This window comes from Sturnus vulgaris, chromosome 14 (assembly GCF_052056855.1).
Source record: "Sturnus vulgaris isolate bStuVul1 chromosome 14, bStuVul1.hap1, whole genome shotgun sequence".
Lineage (NCBI taxonomy): Eukaryota > Metazoa > Chordata > Aves > Passeriformes > Sturnidae > Sturnus > Sturnus vulgaris.
Genome location: NC_142256.1, coordinates 4,398,256 through 4,415,261, shown reverse-complemented (window position 1 = coordinate 4,415,261; position 17,006 = coordinate 4,398,256). Strand labels below are relative to the sequence as shown.

The following is a 17,006-nucleotide window of genomic DNA, read 5'->3' as shown; positions in this document are numbered from 1 at the left end:
GGCAGCAGCGGCGCCTGGGGAGCGCTGCGGGGCTCTGCGGAGCCGCTAATGGGCCGAGTCCATTTCAGCGGATGACGCCACTTGGGGAAAGCGTTAAGAGCTCCGGGAAGGCAGCGCAGAGCGAGGGGGAGCGCGATGCTCCTGGGCAGCGCCAGGTCCCTCCCTCCTCCCTCCATCCCTCCTCCTCCTCCTCTTCCTCCTCCTCCTCCTCCTCCTCCTCCTCCTCCTCCTCCCAGCCTCCCGTTCCCACCGAGCGCGGGGCTCCCCCCGCCGCTCCCGCTGCCCGCGGGGCCGGGGCTGTCCCCGCTGTCCCCTCTGTCCGGGGCTGTCCCCTCTGCCCAGCCCGGGGCTGTCCCCGCCGCGCTCGGGCTCTGCGGGCGGATGGACCGGCGGAGGCTGCGGGGTGAGTCCGCCCGGCTCGGACACGCGTGGGATGCGGGTGGGCCGGGCGGGAGGGGGTCCTGGGCACGCGTGGGCTGCTCCTGAAGGGTCCCTGGATGCGCACGGGATGTGCGAGGGAGCTGCGGCTCCGTGCGGGGGGGGTTGGGGTCCTGCACACGCGTGGGGTGCGCGTGGTGGGGCTGGGGCTTGTCCTGTGCCGTGTCCTGTGCCCTGTCCTGTGCCGTGTCCTGTGCCGTGTCCTGTGCCTTGTCCTGTGCCTTGTCCTGTGCCCTGTCCTGTGCCCTGTCCTGAAGGCTGTCCCGCACAGCAGCGGTGCCCGGCAGTCCCGGGCATGGAGGGGCTGCGGGATCGCACCAGGGGCTGGGCGCTGATGGGGGCCGGGGGCTCAGGCTCCCCCCAGCACCCTCGGGGTCTCACCCCTTTTCTCCCACCTGGCGCCCTGAGCCGCTTGCCCCCGGCTCGCAGCCACCTCCAGCCTGTAAATCATTTGCTTTTACGATGCCTCCTCTGGCCCATTATCGCACGAACTTTATGTGTTTGGGGCTGCTGGTGGCCATAAAGCCGGCCCGGTTTCCGGGGCTGGCATGCCCGCCTGGCAAGCAGGGTGTGAGGAGGAGGAGGAGGAGGAGGCTGGGGGGACGCTGCCCCAGCCCCCCGGGAGGGCAGGTGGGCAGGGAGGGGTGCAGCAGAGCCCCGGGGATGCTCAGCTCAGTGGGGCTGGGGTTTGGATTTTCCAGGGATTGCAGCTCTGGAATCCGGCTGGAGCAGGGAGTGGGAAGCACTGGGCTGTTCCGGGGTGGCGGAGGAGGAAGAAGTGGGGTCCCAGCTCTGGTCATTCTGTCCCCCTGCAGGACCCACAGAAATTCTGTTCAGCTCCCCTTGGTTCCCGCAGGGACATTTATGTCCCCTCAGCCGGAGAGTCCGGGTCCTTGTGGGATCCCCGCTCCTGGGGATCCGGGTCCTTGTGGGATCCCCGCTCCTGGGGATCGCAGCTCTCGGGTCATTTGGGCCCCGCTCCAGTGCTGGGGGTGCTCCCGGGATGTGTCTCGTCTGAGCCCTGTCCCAGATCCGGAGTGTCCAGCACGGCCGCCGGAGCTGGCAGAGGCTCCTCTCTGGCTCTGTCCCCCGGGCTCGCGTCGTCCCTCCCGCCCCAGCCCCGCTCAGGGATCTCCCGGTGCCTCCTGAGCTCCAGGTGTTCACAGCATTTGGGTTACCTGTACTGGGCCAGCCCTTTGGCCGCCCTTTATCTCCCATCCCCACTGGCTCCGTGGCTGCAGGACCCTCTGTGGGGTCTCTCCCTTTGGCTGGAGCCCCCCAGGACCCTCCCAAGGCTCCTCTCAGTGGCCAATGACCAAGTGCGGAGCCCAGCTGAGCGGGGATGGACACCCAGGTGTGAGCAGCTGCTCCCAGATGTTACCAGCACCGTTCCCCGAACGATCCCATCCCGACAGGGTCTGGGTCGGGAGGGAGCTGGGAATGCCCCGAGGCTGCTCCCAGACCCCTCTGCACGGTCCCAGCCGCAGGCTGAGAGGGGCAATCCCTCTTCAGGGGGTGCTGGGGCTGCAGGACTTCAGGCTGGGCTTTAGTGAGAGCTCCCAGGCGAGCAGCTCGGTGACAGCAGGTGACACCACCAGAGCTTTGCCTCTGGCCCGTTCCCATCCCTGCAGGGTGCTCACAAACCTCCCCCGGTCAGCCCTGCCCTCCTAATTCCCCTTGGTACTGCAGAGGGAGAAGAGGGTGCCCAAATCACCTGTGGTGTCCTGGCTGAGCGACTCCTCCCTGTCTGCATCTCCCTACACAGGGAATTTGGGGGAAAAACCCCAAATCTGAGCAGCTCAGTTGCCTTTTCTTTCCAGAGAGGGGGATGGGAGAGACGCGATCTTGCTTGAACAGTCCAAGTAAGTTGCCTTTGCTTTTCCCTGCTCCTCAAGGTCAGCCTAGCTAATGAAAATCAATCTTCCCTCGGCCTCTCTCTGCTGCATGAGCAGATTCTACCTGTGGCCCCTTCACCTACTTGAAAGCTGCGGCCACCTCGTCCTGCTGAGTGTGGGCAATGCCAGAGAGAGCTTCCTTTCCATTTCCCATTCCCTTTCCATTTCCTTTCCATTTTTCCAAATCTGCTCCTGGGCTCTGGATGGGTACTGGGACGCTGCATCCACCAAGACTTGGGGGCTGTGGGACAGTTCTGTCCTTGACCAAATGTGGGGGCTCATTAGTTGCAATTTCATCCCTGGAAATGTTAAGTAAAAAAAAAAAGTGTGGATGTGGCACTTGAGGACACGGTGGACGTGGTGGTGCTGGGTTGATGGTTGGTTGGAGTGCCTGATCTCAGAGGGCTTTTCCAACCCTAACGATTATTCTGTGAATCGAATTTGTCCCTGCTGCTGCCTGGAGTGAGCTGAGCTCAGATTTCCCATCCCAGTGCTCCCAGTGCGTGCAGGGAGCGGGAGCAGGAGGCTCGGGGTGTGCCGGGAGCCCCCAAGGCAGAGAGAGCCCCTGCTCTGGGGAGACGCCGTTCGTTCCCATCTCTGGATCAGTCACCGCTTCCCATTTCCCCTCCTCTGCCCAGTGTCCCTGGGGAAGGAGGAGGAGGAGGAGGAGGAGCAGGAGGTGCTGCTGAGGGCTGGGAAATCCTCTGGAAGGACACGAGAGGCTCAAAATCACGGAGAGAGGCTGTGCCCGCCGGGGTCAGGGGCAGATCCGACAGCCCTTCCCTTGGGATGTGGCCAGCCCAAATATTCCCAGGCACAGAAGTGCTGCGGGTCCGGCTGCTGGAAATCCGTTCATTCGGAGCTCTCCAGCCAGCCCTCGTGTCCTGCTTCGCTCCAGTGGAAGATGTCCCTGCCCACGGAACGAGACGAGCTTTAAGGTCCCTTCCATCCCAAAGCGGTCTGTGACTCAGTGCCTGGGATGCACGGATCACCTAACGGGGATATTTTCTCTCTTCCTGCCCCATCCTTTAGGATTTTTAGATGTGCCCTGACGCCGCAGGGTCTCCCGGCTCCTGGAAATGCAGCTCTCTTCCAGCGTGGCTGAGCTCAGCTGCGACGAGACCATGGAGCCGCCCTCGGAGGCCTCGCAGCAGGTCCTGTCCATCGACCAGATCCGCTCCATCCGCGCCACCAACAACTACGTGGAGAGACCGGCGGCGTTCCCGCAGCAAACGCGCTCCAACCCCTCGCTGTGGCAGCCCCCGCACAAACACGAGTGCTCCCAGCACCGCCCGGCCTCCTCCACCTTCCAGGACCCGCAGCACCCGGCGCAGCCGCCCCTGAGCCACTCGAGCACGGCCAGCTCGGTGTCGCAGAGCACCGCGGCCTCGGAGCAGCGCCTGCTGGGCTCCGTGACGCCGTCACACTCCGGGCACTCTCTGGTGAGGACGCAGCCCCGGCCGGGCGAGCCGAAGGCGGAGGAATGTGCGGGGAAAGGCGCGGCCCGGGCGGGGCAGCACGGGCACGTTGTGCGCTGCGAGGCGTGCGGGCGGTGCCGCTGTCCCCGCTGCACGGCCGCCCGCAGCCTCCCGTCCTGCTGGCTCTGCAACCAGCGCTGCCTGTGCTCGGCCGAGAGCCTGCTGGACTACGGCACCTGCCTCTGCTGCGTCAAGGGGCTCTTCTACCACTGCTCCACCGACGACGAGGATACCTGCGCCGATGATCCCTGCTCCTGCGGGCCGGGCTCCTGCTGCGCCCGCTGGGCTGCCATGAGCGTCCTGTCCCTCCTCCTGCCCTGCCTCTGCTGCTACTTCCCCACCCTGGGCTGCCTCAAACTTTGCCAGCGGGGTTATGACGGTCTGAAACGCCCCGGCTGCCGCTGCCAGAGCCACACCAACACGGTCTGCAGGAAGATCTCCTCGGCCAGCGGCACGCCCTTCCCCAAAACGCTGGACAAGCCGGTATGACCCTCCCGAGGAGGAGATGCGGGCTTTGCTCCTCTTCCTCCCCGTCCTCCTCATCCTCTCTCCTCCGTCCCCCTCCTCCCTCGGCTCCCTCTGTTCTGCAGTGTCCCCCTCCCCCCCCCCCCACCTTCCCCAGCATCACTTTTGGGATTGACACGGGTGGCCCCGGGGTGCCCCAGGTTTTGGGACAGCCTGGCACCGAGCTGCGGGGCACCCGTGGTTGGTTTTGCACGCACAGGAGAGGCAGAGCGAGCTGGGGGTGCCCTCCCTGGCTGTGTCCCCCAGGGAAAGGTGGCCCAGAGGGTCCTTGGGGCTCTGTCCCCATGGCAGGGCTACCTGAGGGCCCTCGGGACTCTGCTCTCCGCAGTTTTAGGAGCTGCCCCACAGCGTGGTCCTTGTCCACGGGGGACGAGACAGGTGCGAGCATCCCTGTGCCGGAGCCACACCTCCTTCTCCTTCTCCAGCACTTTCTGGGGGTGGCCTTTCTCCCCTCCCTCAGGTGGCCGCAGGTCCCTGTCCCCAAGGGGCTGGGCTGCCAGGGGCTCTCACCAGTGGCTTCCCTGCAGCCTTGGGAGCCGCTGGGAGAAGCGAGCGAGCTCCAGAATGAGGCGGCACCGTGTTTTTCTGTCTCAGAGAGGAAGAGAAGGTGTGGGAAGCTTTAGAAACCTTCTGGCAGGGGAAGGAGCTATGGGAGGCAGCCCAGCCCACTCGCTCCTGCCCGACTGCAGCGAGGGAAAGGTCCCCTCTGGGATTTGGCTGGCAACAAGGAGCTGCTTGGAAATTGCCATTCATTCCTGCAGGCCTTGGAGGGCTGCCTGAGGTGGGAGCTGCTGCCTGGCTCCGTCCCACCCCCCAGCAGATGCCACCGTGCTCCAACCCCGATCTGCTACCTTCCACCAGCACTGAATTCACTTTAAAAAAAAAAATAAAAATAAAAAAGCCAAGTGTGAGCAGCCAGAGCTCCAGGGACTCCCAAAGGGGGATTCTGTCAGGGCTGCAGGACACGCAGGGCAGGAGGGGGTGTCCAACCTGCGACCCCGACCTTCCCTCCCTGCCAAATTTCCTTTCCTTTGCCACCCAAGGACAGCCAGGAACGGGGCTGGAGCCCCCTGGGGCTGCAGAGCAGACGGACACTGCGATCCAGGGCAGGGCTCCACCCTTCCTCGCTGGGATGATGATGATGATGATGATGATGATGATAACCCCAGCTGGTGGTGCCTGGGGAGCTCCTGGTGCTCCTGGGCTTAGCCCCATCGCTGTGTAGTGCCAGCTCCTGGTTGTGACCCTGCTGGTATCGTTTTTGGGGGAGTTTGGAGCCGGGGTGGTGTCCTGGAGCTCGGCTCTCCTGCCTGTCCCCCTTCCCAGGTGCACGGGGAGGAGGGAGTGGTGCCCCGGAGGAATAAATGCAACACATCCCTCGGCTTCTCCAAGACCCAGCTCCCTCCCAGCCACCTCTTCCCGTAGAGTTCTGTGGATCTATTTTTGTAGATATAAATATAACGTTAGGATGGGTAGCTCTATTACTAATAATATTCGTGATACTGCTGTGAACGGTGCCAGGTACCAGGTTTGGCTTCCTGGTGCACTTGCACACGCTGGAAAAGATGATTTCCCAGTCAGTTCGTTGCTCATCCCAGTCCTTTGGTTCCCAGGTTGTTGGGAGAGGGGGAAATGGGATTTTCTGGGGGGTCCAGAAGTGGAATCTCACTGCTCACTCCTCTTTCCATCCATCCACCCGCTTTCTAAAAATCCTGGTGGATCCAAGCTCGCTCTGTTGCAGGCAGAAGTGGTTCCAGGGAGTGATTCATCCCTCTTGGAAGCGTTATTCATGAATGTGTGCTGGCTGTGCCCGGCTCCCCTGACTCAAATGGCACCCAAACATCAGAGTTCTGTGGGGAGGGGGGGATGGATCCCACCCCTGCTGGGAGGTTTGTTCTGGACATGGGTGAAACCCTGGGAAGGTCTGTGGGTGTCTCAGGGATCTCCTGGCATTAGGAAAAGGCAGAGCCCCATCTGTGCATGGTCCATCCCTGAGGCCAGCCTGGGCTCTGGGATCATTTGGATTTTCAGGCCATGACCTGCTCAGAGGATGCTCTGGAGGTGTGTGAGCCCCTCTAAGATCATCCCTGTGGCAGCAAATATGAAATGCAGTGCAAATACATTTACCTTTATGCCAAGGATTGCTCGGCTCCCTGCTTCCAAATGATGCTGTGGGGAGACACTTCCAGGAGTCTCCTTCCTTTGGAAGGCTCAGTTCACTCTTCTATTGGTGCTGATTAATCTCCTTCTTCAGAAAACCAGAGAGCAGTTTTAGGGAGAAAAGGTCCCTTTTTCCCTGTGGGTTGGAGGAGCTGTCTCCCTTGAATGAGAATGTGAAACAGTTCATTGAAACTTTTTAAAGAAAACTAATGAACAGAATTTTCCAACTTGCTCTACTTTGATTTTTTTTTTTCTCCTCCTCCTTTTTAAACGGATCCCACTTGTAAATTTAGTTACCACCTCTGTATCTTTGCAATTCATTGCTTCCTCTCCTGATGGTGGAATGACTCAACATGTGAAGCTTCATCATTTTCACGGCCTCCCGAGTCATGCGAGTGCGGGGTGACCTCCCCCAGGTGCTGGAGCTGGGGGTGAGGGGAAGGCTCCCCATGGATCAGATCCTGGGGATCAGGACAGGGTTCCCCATGGATCAGCTCTGCTTCAGATCAGCTCCAGGAATTTTGGGGAGCCTCCAGCTGCTGGGTTTTTTCTGGGTCAGTGCAGAACCTCCCTTCCTGGCCAGGAATGGTGCCACAGCCTGGGGAGGGCTGAGGAGCACGGGCAGGGCTCTGGGATGTCTCCTCTCCATGGAATGATGGATCTGGGAGATACATTTCATGGAATGCTGGACATGGAGAAGAGGAGGGGTTTAAAGCTGTGGATGTGGTTTAGCCGTGGCTCGGCAGTTCTGGGTTATTTGTTTGGACCCAGTGGTCTTAGAGGGCTTTTCCAGCAGGAGGGATTCCATGATTCCATGGAATTCCATGGAAGTGCAGAGGATGAGAGCCCCAGCTGGCACCGAGGGACCAGAGCAGGGCTTTGTTGTCACCCAAAGCCACGTCCAGGACCTGCAGGGGCTGCATGAGCTCATCCTGCTGCTTTCTCCTCTGCTCCTGGGGGCAGGTGCCTTCACCTGCAATTCCTCTGGAATTCCTGCTTCCCACATTTCCCCTCCTCCCTGCCAGCAGCCAGGAGAGCTTGGGAAGCACCAGAAGCTCTCCAAGCACCCCAAGCTCCAGTTCCCCGAGCTGGGGAAAGCTCTGGGCAGCCTCAGATTCTTTCCCGGAGCTTTTCCCAACCTCCTCCGACCAGATCCATCCTGCTCCATCCCCACCTCAGGCTGCCGGAGGGCCCTGGGCTTGGGATCCCCCTTCCTGCCCCACCCTCCGTGAGTCAGATCCCATCTGCTCGCTGTTTGTCCGCAGCTGCCTGTCCTGCCGCTTGGGCTGGCTGTCTGTCCTGACGTGTCTTCCTTGGTTTCCTTTTGGGGGCTGGCTGTCTGTCCTGACGTGTCTTTTTTTTTTTTGGTTTCCTTTGGGATTGTGACCCGTGGCTCTCCCACAGGGATGGATCTGCTTTGTGAGGGAGCGTTCCCGGGCTGGTGCCTTTCCTCTGCCGGGGAATTTGCCATGGGGAGGATGGAAATGCAGGGCTGGGGGCACACTGAGGCCGGGAAGGGGATTCAGGTGCCAAAGGAGCAGGAGCTGCTGAGCTGGACCCGAGCTCCCCCTGCTCTGCTCCCCACCCAGAGCCTCCTTTTCCCATCCAGGAATCCAAAACTCCATCCGTGCAAGAACCTCTGATGTTTTTTTTCTTCCTCCAAGGCTTTCCCTTGGTCCCACTCCCTTTTTTCCCCGCTGCACTGGTGGGGAGGGGACCAGGCTGGAGCGTCCCTCCCATTCCATCCCCTTGGTGGAAAGGCCACAGAGGTCCTGGGGCTGCTGTCCACTCATCCCTGAGAAATATCAGTGCCTCACACGACAGGGGAGGCTCTTTGTGACTCACAGATCCCCTTAAAACCCCGCTGAATTCACTCCTGCCCATCCCAGGGGTGAACCCAAATGGAAGGAGCACCAAAAGCCTGGAATCAAAGTTTGGGATCGGCTCTGAAGGGTGGTGGAGAGGGGTGAGCTGGGCTTGGGGGGAGCTGCTGTGGGATTGGCACAGGGAAGGACCCTCTGTGCCCTGAACTCCTGCTCCCAGCTCCCTCCTGGAGCGTTCAGGCCCTGCAGGGCCAAATGGCTGTGGCAGGGATGTGACAAGGGCTGATCCCCACCCCAAAGATCAGTCTTGGTTTTAACAGGATCCAGCTCAGGCTTGGAGGAGGAGCCCATGGGATGCTCACTGAGCACCAAACCACCCCGAGCTGGCACCTCGTGGGCTCTGCGTGCTTTGGGCATTTCTCTGTGAGCACCAGGATCTCCCCAAACCCTCCCGGAGTCACACAGGGAGTGGGGCTGGGACCCGTCCCCTGCCTGGGGGAATATTCTGAAATATCCCCTGGGAGCTGTCCTCGGCTTGGGGAGACACAATCCTGGTATTCCTGGGCCGGTTTTGGATGGATGGAGAGGGGTCACAGGAGGGGTTTGAGATGGTGGGAAGGGGTCACAGCCCTCGGGGGCAGCGGGAATGTGAGAGGGGGGCTCTGGGTCCCTCTCCTGCTGTGCCCCAAGGGTTCCTCACGAGCAGGACCCTTCCCACCCCAGAGCTGGCCCTGGAGCCCAGAGGAGAGGACACCCCACAGCCTCTGTGCCAGGCTCACCCCAAATCCCAAGCCTGGCTCCTTTCCCCCTTCCCAGCGGGATCCTCCCCTGGCAGCAGCTCTGCATCCTCCTCCTCCTCCTCCCCTGGTGTCCTCAGCTCTCCTTGGAGGATCCCCCTGGGTCCCACAGGACATCCCCGGGCTCCCATCCCGAGTTTCTGGGTACAAATCCCTTCTGTCCAGCCTGTAACGATCCCTGCCCGGCTCTCTCCATTCCAGTTCCTTTCTCCAAGGTATAATATATGTTTATGACCTGATGGCTGTTTATTTTTTTTTGTTTTTCTTTTGACAATACTCTTGTACCTTTTAAGGAAAAAAAAAAAGTAATTAAAAAACCAAAGTATTTATTTGAAAAGTTTTATTTTAAAGATAAGAAAAAATCCCCCCTATTTATTTTACTGCACCCTCTTCTGTTTGGTTTTCTTCTCTTGCAAAGCTGATAACTGTTACAGAACCACTGCTGAGGTGAAAGAAGTGATTCTATGGGTGGCTTCACAAGCCCACTTAGAGCAACTATTCAATAAAAATAGATATTAATTTTGAACATGGTCTCGTTCTTGTCTCCGGGGCACGGCTCAGGATGGCTGGGCAGGGGCTGAGAACTGGGGGGATTATCCTGACCTCCATGAGGTCACCCTGGGGGTCTTCGGGTGCTCAAAATCCAAAATCCAGTGTGGGCTTCCCTGGCCCGGGCCCCTGAGGAAGGGCTGGCTCAGGTGGCCAAGCCAGGAGGGCAGAGGGGGGGACTGAGGTCAGAAATTCCTGAATGCTCGGGGGATTTCAGTCACCCCGGAGATTCCGAGATGCTCCCGGTGCCCGAGGAGGGGGGTGGTGCCCCAGGGCCAGGGCTGGGAGCTGCAGCTGCCCCCGGCTCCTTCCCCAGCAGCTGCTGGAGCCACCTTGGGGTGGCTTTAGCCCAAAACAGGAGGAACTCGGGGCCCGGCAGCTCCTGGGCCAGGCTGGTGCCTCTGCCCCTGTGCACATCCCAGAGCTGGGGATCCCAGAGCCCAGACATCCTCATCCTCATCTTCATCCTCATTATCCTCATCATCATCGTCATCATCCTCACCCTCAGGCCTCTCTGCTCACCCCCAGCTCGGAGTTTTATCCCAGCGCCTCCAGAGCTCCTTGCACACGGATTTGGTGGCTGATCAATCAAGTAAAGGGCTTTAGTGGCACCCCATTATTCCTCTTCCCTTATTCCATTTTTTGGCTCCAGTTTCTCCCCCTTGCCTTGGGCTTTTCCTTCTGCTCTCTCCTTTCCTGGGAGGGTTTCCCAGCCCAGATTTGTGCTGAGGAGCCTTCCCAGCCCCGGTGCAGAATTTAAACCCCGACTTCTCCACAAACCCTTCCCCGGGCCGGCTCCCCGTCCTTCCCTGTCTGCATCGCTGCTCTCCTGCTCTCCAAAATTCCAGCGCCTCGTCCCCAGCATCCGGGATGTGCCCGAGGGCTCTGGAGCACAGATGTGAGCCCAGCCCCTGCTGTGAGTCACCGCTCCCCTGCTTCCCAAACACCGCACGGCTCGGGGCCATTTGTCACCCACCGGCTCCTTCCAGGGCCACTTCTCTCTCTTGGACACACTCGGGTTCCCAGATGTGCGGATTTCTGTCAACTCTGCCCGAGCCCCTCTGTCACACCCCGGGATTGGCACACACAAACTGGGATTGGCACACACAAACTGGGATTGGCACACACAAACCCCGGGATTGGCACACAAAGACCCCGGGATTGGCACACAAAGACCCCGGGATTTGCACACTCAAACCCCGGGATTGGCACACAAAGACCCCGGGATTTGCACACTCAAACCCCGGGATTTGCACACACAAACCCCGGGATTGGCACACTCAAACCCCGGGATTTGCACACAAAGACCCCGGGATTTGCACACTCAAACCCCGGGATTTGCACACTCAAACCCTTCCCTGCTGGCCGTGGGTCGGGCTGCGGGCACCTCTGCCCTCACCCCTGTCACAGAGCCAAGGCAGCTCTGGGCACACACTGGAGGCCATTGTCACATTGTCCCAGCACTGTCCAGCGGTTTAGGAACCCCTGGAGGCATCTCAAGGTTGAGGGGGCAGCTCCGAGGGCAGCCAGGAGATTTTGGAATATCCCTGACACGAAGTGATCCCCTCCAAAGGGTGACCCGTGCTGGGATTGCAGCCCCGGGGATTGGGGATTGGCTCCCTGCAGGAAGGAGGGTCCCCAGAACCCCCAGTGTGAACAAAAAGCACAATTTGCACCTCAAAAAAACCCCAAAACGCCCGCGGATTTCGGCACTGCCCGGGTATCACCGAGCCACACTCGGGCCCCGCAAAACATCACGAGATTGGCTTAAAAATCAAGATGCAGCTCACAGCAGATTCTTGTTTTTCGTGCTGCTTTTGGAGGCTGACTGAGTCATGCTCACAAGGCTCCTGTGCCAGACACCAGGGCTGGCACTGCCTGGGGGCTCGGGGACAGCCTGGCCACCCCTGGGCCGCCCCAGCTGGCCACGAAATGGCCAAGGATCCCAAACTGGGGGTGCTGCCCAGCACGGATGGGAGCTGCAGCTCCTCATTTTACCCTGGGCTCCTTCCTCTGGCCACCTCGCCCTGGCCTCGGTGGCCACTCCGGACCGGGGGGGCTCAGGGTCACCCTGGGGTGATGACCAAGCCCAGCCCCTGCAGGACACTGCAAAGCTCTCGTCTGCTGTCAGAATTTGGGATTCAAATTGGTTTTTTTTTTGTTTTCCCCTGGCTGCAGACCCCTCACTGGGATGTCCCCTCTCCGTGTCCCGCTCCCGGGGTGTGCCTGAGGTTCGGGATATTTCTTTGAGGCACATCTAGAACAAAACTGTTTTCCTGCTGTGGGGCTCCAAATCCTCCTGGGCAGCTCCTGAAGGATTTATTTCCTGCACCCACTTCCCCTGTGCCTTGCTGCTCTCCGTGAGGACATTTGCATGGAACAGTAGGATCTCAGTCTTTTGATGTGCAATTATCATCTGCAGAAATGACTAATCAATTAAGGACAGTCACTCCCAGGCTTTCTATTTATTTCTTTCTCATTGAAACCAGAGCAAATGTGTCCTTTTTTTTTTTCACGGGGAAATGATTTTTAATTTTTTTTTTCCCAGCCGTGGCTGCTGAAAACTTCCCAGCGGGTGTGACAGTGACATCATGCCCTCCTTGGTCCCCACTGTTGTCACTGTCAGCGAGCCCCTGTCACCAGCCCTGCCAGCTCAGCCGTGCCAGCAGGAGCAGGGACACACCAGGAATGGCTCAGATCACGCCTGGAGAGCAGCTCAGGTAAAAAGGGACAAAGGGAAAGCAAGAGTGAAGACACTTCACCTGAAAGGGGGTGAGCCCTGGGGGGAGAGAGGGAGTCCCAAAAAACCAGGAGGATGGCTCTAAGCTGGCAGAGGGCAGGGTTAGAGAATGTTGGGAAGGAATTGTTCCCTCTGGGGGTGCTGTGGCTGCCCCTGGATCCCTGGGAATGTTCCAGGCTGGAGCAGCCTGGGACAGTGGAGGGTGTCCCTGGCCATGGCAGGGGTGGAATGGGATCATCTTCAAGCTCCTTTTCAACCCATCCCATCCCATCCCATCCCATCCCATCCCATCCCATCCCATCCCATCCCAACCCATCCCATCCCATCCCATCCCATCCCATCCCATCCCAGCCCATCCCAACCCATCCCATCCCATCCCTGAGAGCAACGAGCCAAGGGACTGAGGTTCAGGTCCTTGTCACCTGCAGGTGAGGACAGCCAGGTACACCTGGGAAGGGGCTGTGTAGGTGAGGGGCTGGGCTGTGTCACCACCACGAGCAGCACAAGGAATGTCCCACCCCAAAACCTCTGTGCTGTGCCTGCCCACGGCTCCCAGAGCCCCGGGGTGACCCTGGCCAGGGGCACAGAGCTGGGGGTGGCCCCGGGGCTGAGCTGGAGCTGTTTTGTAACAGCCTCCCCCGGGGAAGGATCACACCACAGCCCAGAGGTGACCAAATGAATTGACACCAGGCAATTCTCAGTGGAGCCCCAGAGACAAAGTAATTGAAAATAAATGAAGGAACGTGACACCTGGCTGGCAGATCAGTTATCTATAGCGTCCCTTTCCTGAAATAACCACCTCCCAACCCCACCCACCCGGGCAAAACCAAGGAGATGCTCACCTAAAATAGGCCACTCCAGCAGGGACCTGCAGGCCCCTTTATTTTTAATGGAAGCTGCCAGAAGGGTTAATTGGATGGTGCATGGCAGTGCCCTCCATCGGGGGATCACTGGCAGCAGGAGGGCTGGGGATGAGGTGCCCCATCACTCCTGTCCTTGGGCAGCACTTGGGACACACATCCAAGAGGGATTTTCCTGCCCCAGCCCCAGGGTGGGCTGCTCTCACCCTACAGGTTTTGGGTTATTAGGATTCAGGGTGAGTCATCAGCACATCTGCACTCAAAAATGCCCCAAAATTCCTCCAAGAGGGTCCTGCAGAAGCCACTGGCCCCAAACTGCAAGGGGTGTTAAAAAATGAATTTATTCCTGGTGGGACTGAGCTTCTGCAGAGTCCCTGGGAGCGCAGGTGAGGAGAAAGGGGTGCACAGCCCTGGCCTCCAACCCACCCACAGGAGCCCAAAGTGCAGCAGATCCCAAATCACCCTCTGGCCTTCCCTGCTGGGCCAGGGTCACACCTTCCCCTCAGACCTGGCCAGGGGTCAGGAATCATCCTGGAGTCATGGAATCCCAGGATATCCTGAGATATCCTGTAAGGACCCCAAAAATCCCCCCACAACCTCCGAGTGTCCAAACGCTCCTGCAGCTCTGGCAGCCCTGGGGCTGGGAGCATTCCCTGAGCTGGGAAGGGGTTTGGCTGGTGGGCTCAGAGCCCGGGAGCCCGGGCAAGCAGAGGGGTGGCCGTGGCAATGCCAGGCTCTGTCCTGCCCCCTCTGCAGGGCTGGGCTCGTGCTGGGGCCGATTTATCCTGGTGTGGGCACTGGCACCAGATCTCTGCCCACGGAACCTCCCCGGGACGAGGTGTCCTGGTGGCTTGGGGACATTGTCCCCGTCAGCCTGGCCCTGCCCTGGCTCTGCCAGCACCGTGGGGACAGCACCCACAGCAGCAAATGGAGAAAATCCTGCAACTCCACGTCCTGCCATTGCCGGGGGAATGGTTTGGCTGGGACCTCTCTGCTGCTTCTCCTCCCTGGCAAAGGGAAGCTGGGTGAAATTTCCTTTTGGGATCAGCCCCATCAGGCACCTCCTGCTTGTCCCTTTGCATCCGTGGTCCTTGCTCTGAAGAGGACAGACAGCAGGACAGACAGACAGCAGCTGTGCCCCCAGAACAGAGAAAAGGAGAAAATAAACGGCATGGGGAAGGTCTGGGCCTGAAAAAAGAGTGGCCTTCAAACTGTGGGGCTTGGGGACATCCCAGCTCCCCCAGCCCTGCACGGGGCTGGTCCCCAGTGCCACCAGGGCTGCCCCTCACTGGGGACACCTTCCTTGCAATAAAACTTGGCCACACAAGGGGCCGAGCTTTGGGGACACAAACCAGGTCCCTGAGCACTCCTGCCAGGGCTTTGCTGGGGTCTTTGATGGTTCCTCCATTGCAGGGAGACTTTACACCCCCAAAAATGCCAGCTGGCTGAAGGGCCCAGGCAGGAGGAGCTCCTCCCTTACACTGCTCCTGGTTTTTCTAATTTACCTCACCAGTTCTCCTGATTTCTGGTGCTTCTGCCACTTGCTGTCATTAAATGAGGCAGCTGGAAAGAAAGACAGAAAGAAAGAGAGAAAGAAAAGCTCTCCCTCCCTCCCTCCCCCTCCAACAAACCCTGCAATGAAAACATGGCCAGAGCTGGGCCCTGCCCTTTTTGGGGAGGGTTGCAAGGTCACAGGGACGTGGTCCCCTGGTATTGATCAGGACTCTTTGGGGCTGGCATTTGGCACCAGCTTTCAAAGGCTGAGCAGCTCCAAAAGAATTAAGTGGGGGCAAGGAGTGGAACGTCCCAGATTGAACTCCTGACACGAGGGGGTCAAAGAGCAACCAGGGATAAAGAGGGACCTGGCAGGGGCAAAAATAAACACACAGGCATTAAAAACCAGCACCCACAAGGCTGGGGGTGAAATCCCACCGTGATTCCGAGGCAGGGAAGTGTGCTGGATGAGCTGGGTGTGCTGGGGAATAACCAATGTCCTGGTTTGTCCCAGGGGTGAGAGCAGCAGAGAATCACCTGGAGAGGCTCCACCAGCTGGAATTGTGGCATTTCCTGGGGTTTCACCTTCCTTTTGGATGTCCCTCAGGACAGGAGGACAGAAGGGGCGCCTTTGGGAAGGGAGAGGGGTGGGAAGAACCCGTGGCTGTGCAGGAGCATCCCTTCCTTTCCCAGCAGGGATGAAGGAAGCAGCACCAGCAGTGCATGCTCCAGAGCCGGCAGAGGTGGAAAGGTCCAAGAGAGCTGAAAATCCGAGTTTGTGTCACCCTGAGCCTCGGTGTCAAAGGGTCACACCTTCAGGGCACACCTGGCAGGTGCTGAGGGGAAGGAACCACGTCCTGCCCCCCGTGTCCAGGTGTGATACCCCGAGGACATCCTGTGTATATGGGAACCCAAATTCCCCCAGGGAAGGGCTGGGGAGGCTGCAGACACTCGGCAATTGCCTTTCTGAGCCCGAGGGTTCCAGTCCCAGGTTGATGTCACGTCCCAGCCACAGACTGATGGACCTGAGCCCGATTTTCCAGCTTGCCCATCCTGTCTGCCAGGCTCTGATCCCAGAGTCCTGCTGAGGGAAAGGCATGGAAGGGCAGGAGCTCTCAGCTCGTGGCTCTCCCGGAGTTTTTTGGGTTTTTCCCAGCCTTGGGATGCTCTGTGGGAACCCACAGGCTGCATCCTCATCCCTCTGCTGTCACAGGAATCCCAAAGAGTGCTGGAACAAATCAGGGAGTTTGTTTTCCTGGCTGGTTTTTGTTGTTTCCTCCTCCCTTGCTCTCCCAGCGCCTTTCACGCCCAGCCAAGGAGCTCTGTGTCCCTGCCCAGCTCTGCTGTGTCTCCCCTGCCTGGTTCCTGGTAAAACAAACTGCTCAGCACGGCTGGGCGAGATCCCAAACACGGATCAGGCACCCAGAGCCTCGTCAGCACCAGAGCACTTCCACCACAGCACCTGGCCACGGGTGTCCCCAACAGCAATTTCCCAAAATTTCCTCTCTGAGTGTTTCTGGTGTGTAAGAGAACAAGGACCTCCCTGCTGAGCACCTCACCAAGATTTTAATTAAAAAAATATATTTTTTTTTTCTGAATTTTTGGAAGATAATTTGGGGTGGTGGGGTTGTTGAGAGGTAGCTCGGTAGACAATAAAAGCAGCTGGGTACTTGGAGAAATGGGAAATTTTTTGGCTGTGAAGGCCAGTGACACATCCAGAAGGTTTTAGTGGCTCTGTCCTCTCCCTTGGCCGCCCAGGTGTGGCAGACAGGAGAGGCAGGACGGGATTTTGTGCCCTCAGATGTTCCTCCTCCCTCTGGGCGGGTGGAATCCTCCGAGTCCCGCATCACCCCTTGCACCCCTCACTTCCCCCCGGGTTTCTCCTTCTCACGACAGCTCCAAAACCAGTCCTGGAGCTGCTGCACCACGAGCAGCCAGTGCCCGAGCACGCAGAATTGAGGAGCAGATTGGCAGCCTGCGAGCCCGAGAATGGAGAGCTCCGGAGCTGACAGCACAACGCGAAATGTGCCTCCCTCTCCCCGCCGGAGTGAATAATTCACCGTGAGTCTCTCATTCAGCTGCTGCTGAGCTCTGCGAGGATGATTTTTATTAACTGGCCGCCTGCGTGCAATTTTCCAGCAAAGCCTGTGTGCAAAGAAATTGGAGCAGAGCTCTGGCTGCGTGCCGGGGCTGCTGTGAGATGCCCACATCCTCTCACTCCTTCTCCTCCACTCTTTCCCAAGCCCA

The 17,006-nt window shown here is 59.1% G+C and overlaps 1 protein-coding gene across 2 annotated transcripts; it reads left to right on the top strand.

Annotated features, from left to right (window-relative positions):
- Positions 1–302: 302 nt before the first annotated feature.
- Positions 303–9,642, top strand: SPRY3 (sprouty RTK signaling antagonist 3). Of its 2 annotated transcripts, none has more exons than XM_014891009.2 (2): positions 303–403; positions 3,366–9,642. In XM_014891009.2, exon 2 carries the CDS (start codon positions 3,413–3,415, stop codon positions 4,298–4,300), a length of 888 nt encoding a protein of 295 aa, XP_014746495.1. In that variant the 5' UTR covers positions 303–403; positions 3,366–3,412; the 3' UTR covers positions 4,301–9,642. The 2 variants fall into 2 exon arrangements, with proteins under 2 accessions (XP_014746495.1, XP_088029493.1); XM_088173367.1 differs by lacking the exon at positions 303–403 and adding an exon at positions 1,568–3,271.
- Positions 9,643–17,006: the final 7,364 nt, after the last annotated feature.

Excerpts from the sequence above, each read along its gene's own strand:
- SPRY3 (XM_014891009.2), top strand. The coding sequence starts at position 3,413 with ATGCAGCTCTCTTCCAGCGTGGCTGAGCTCAGCTGCGACGAGACCATG.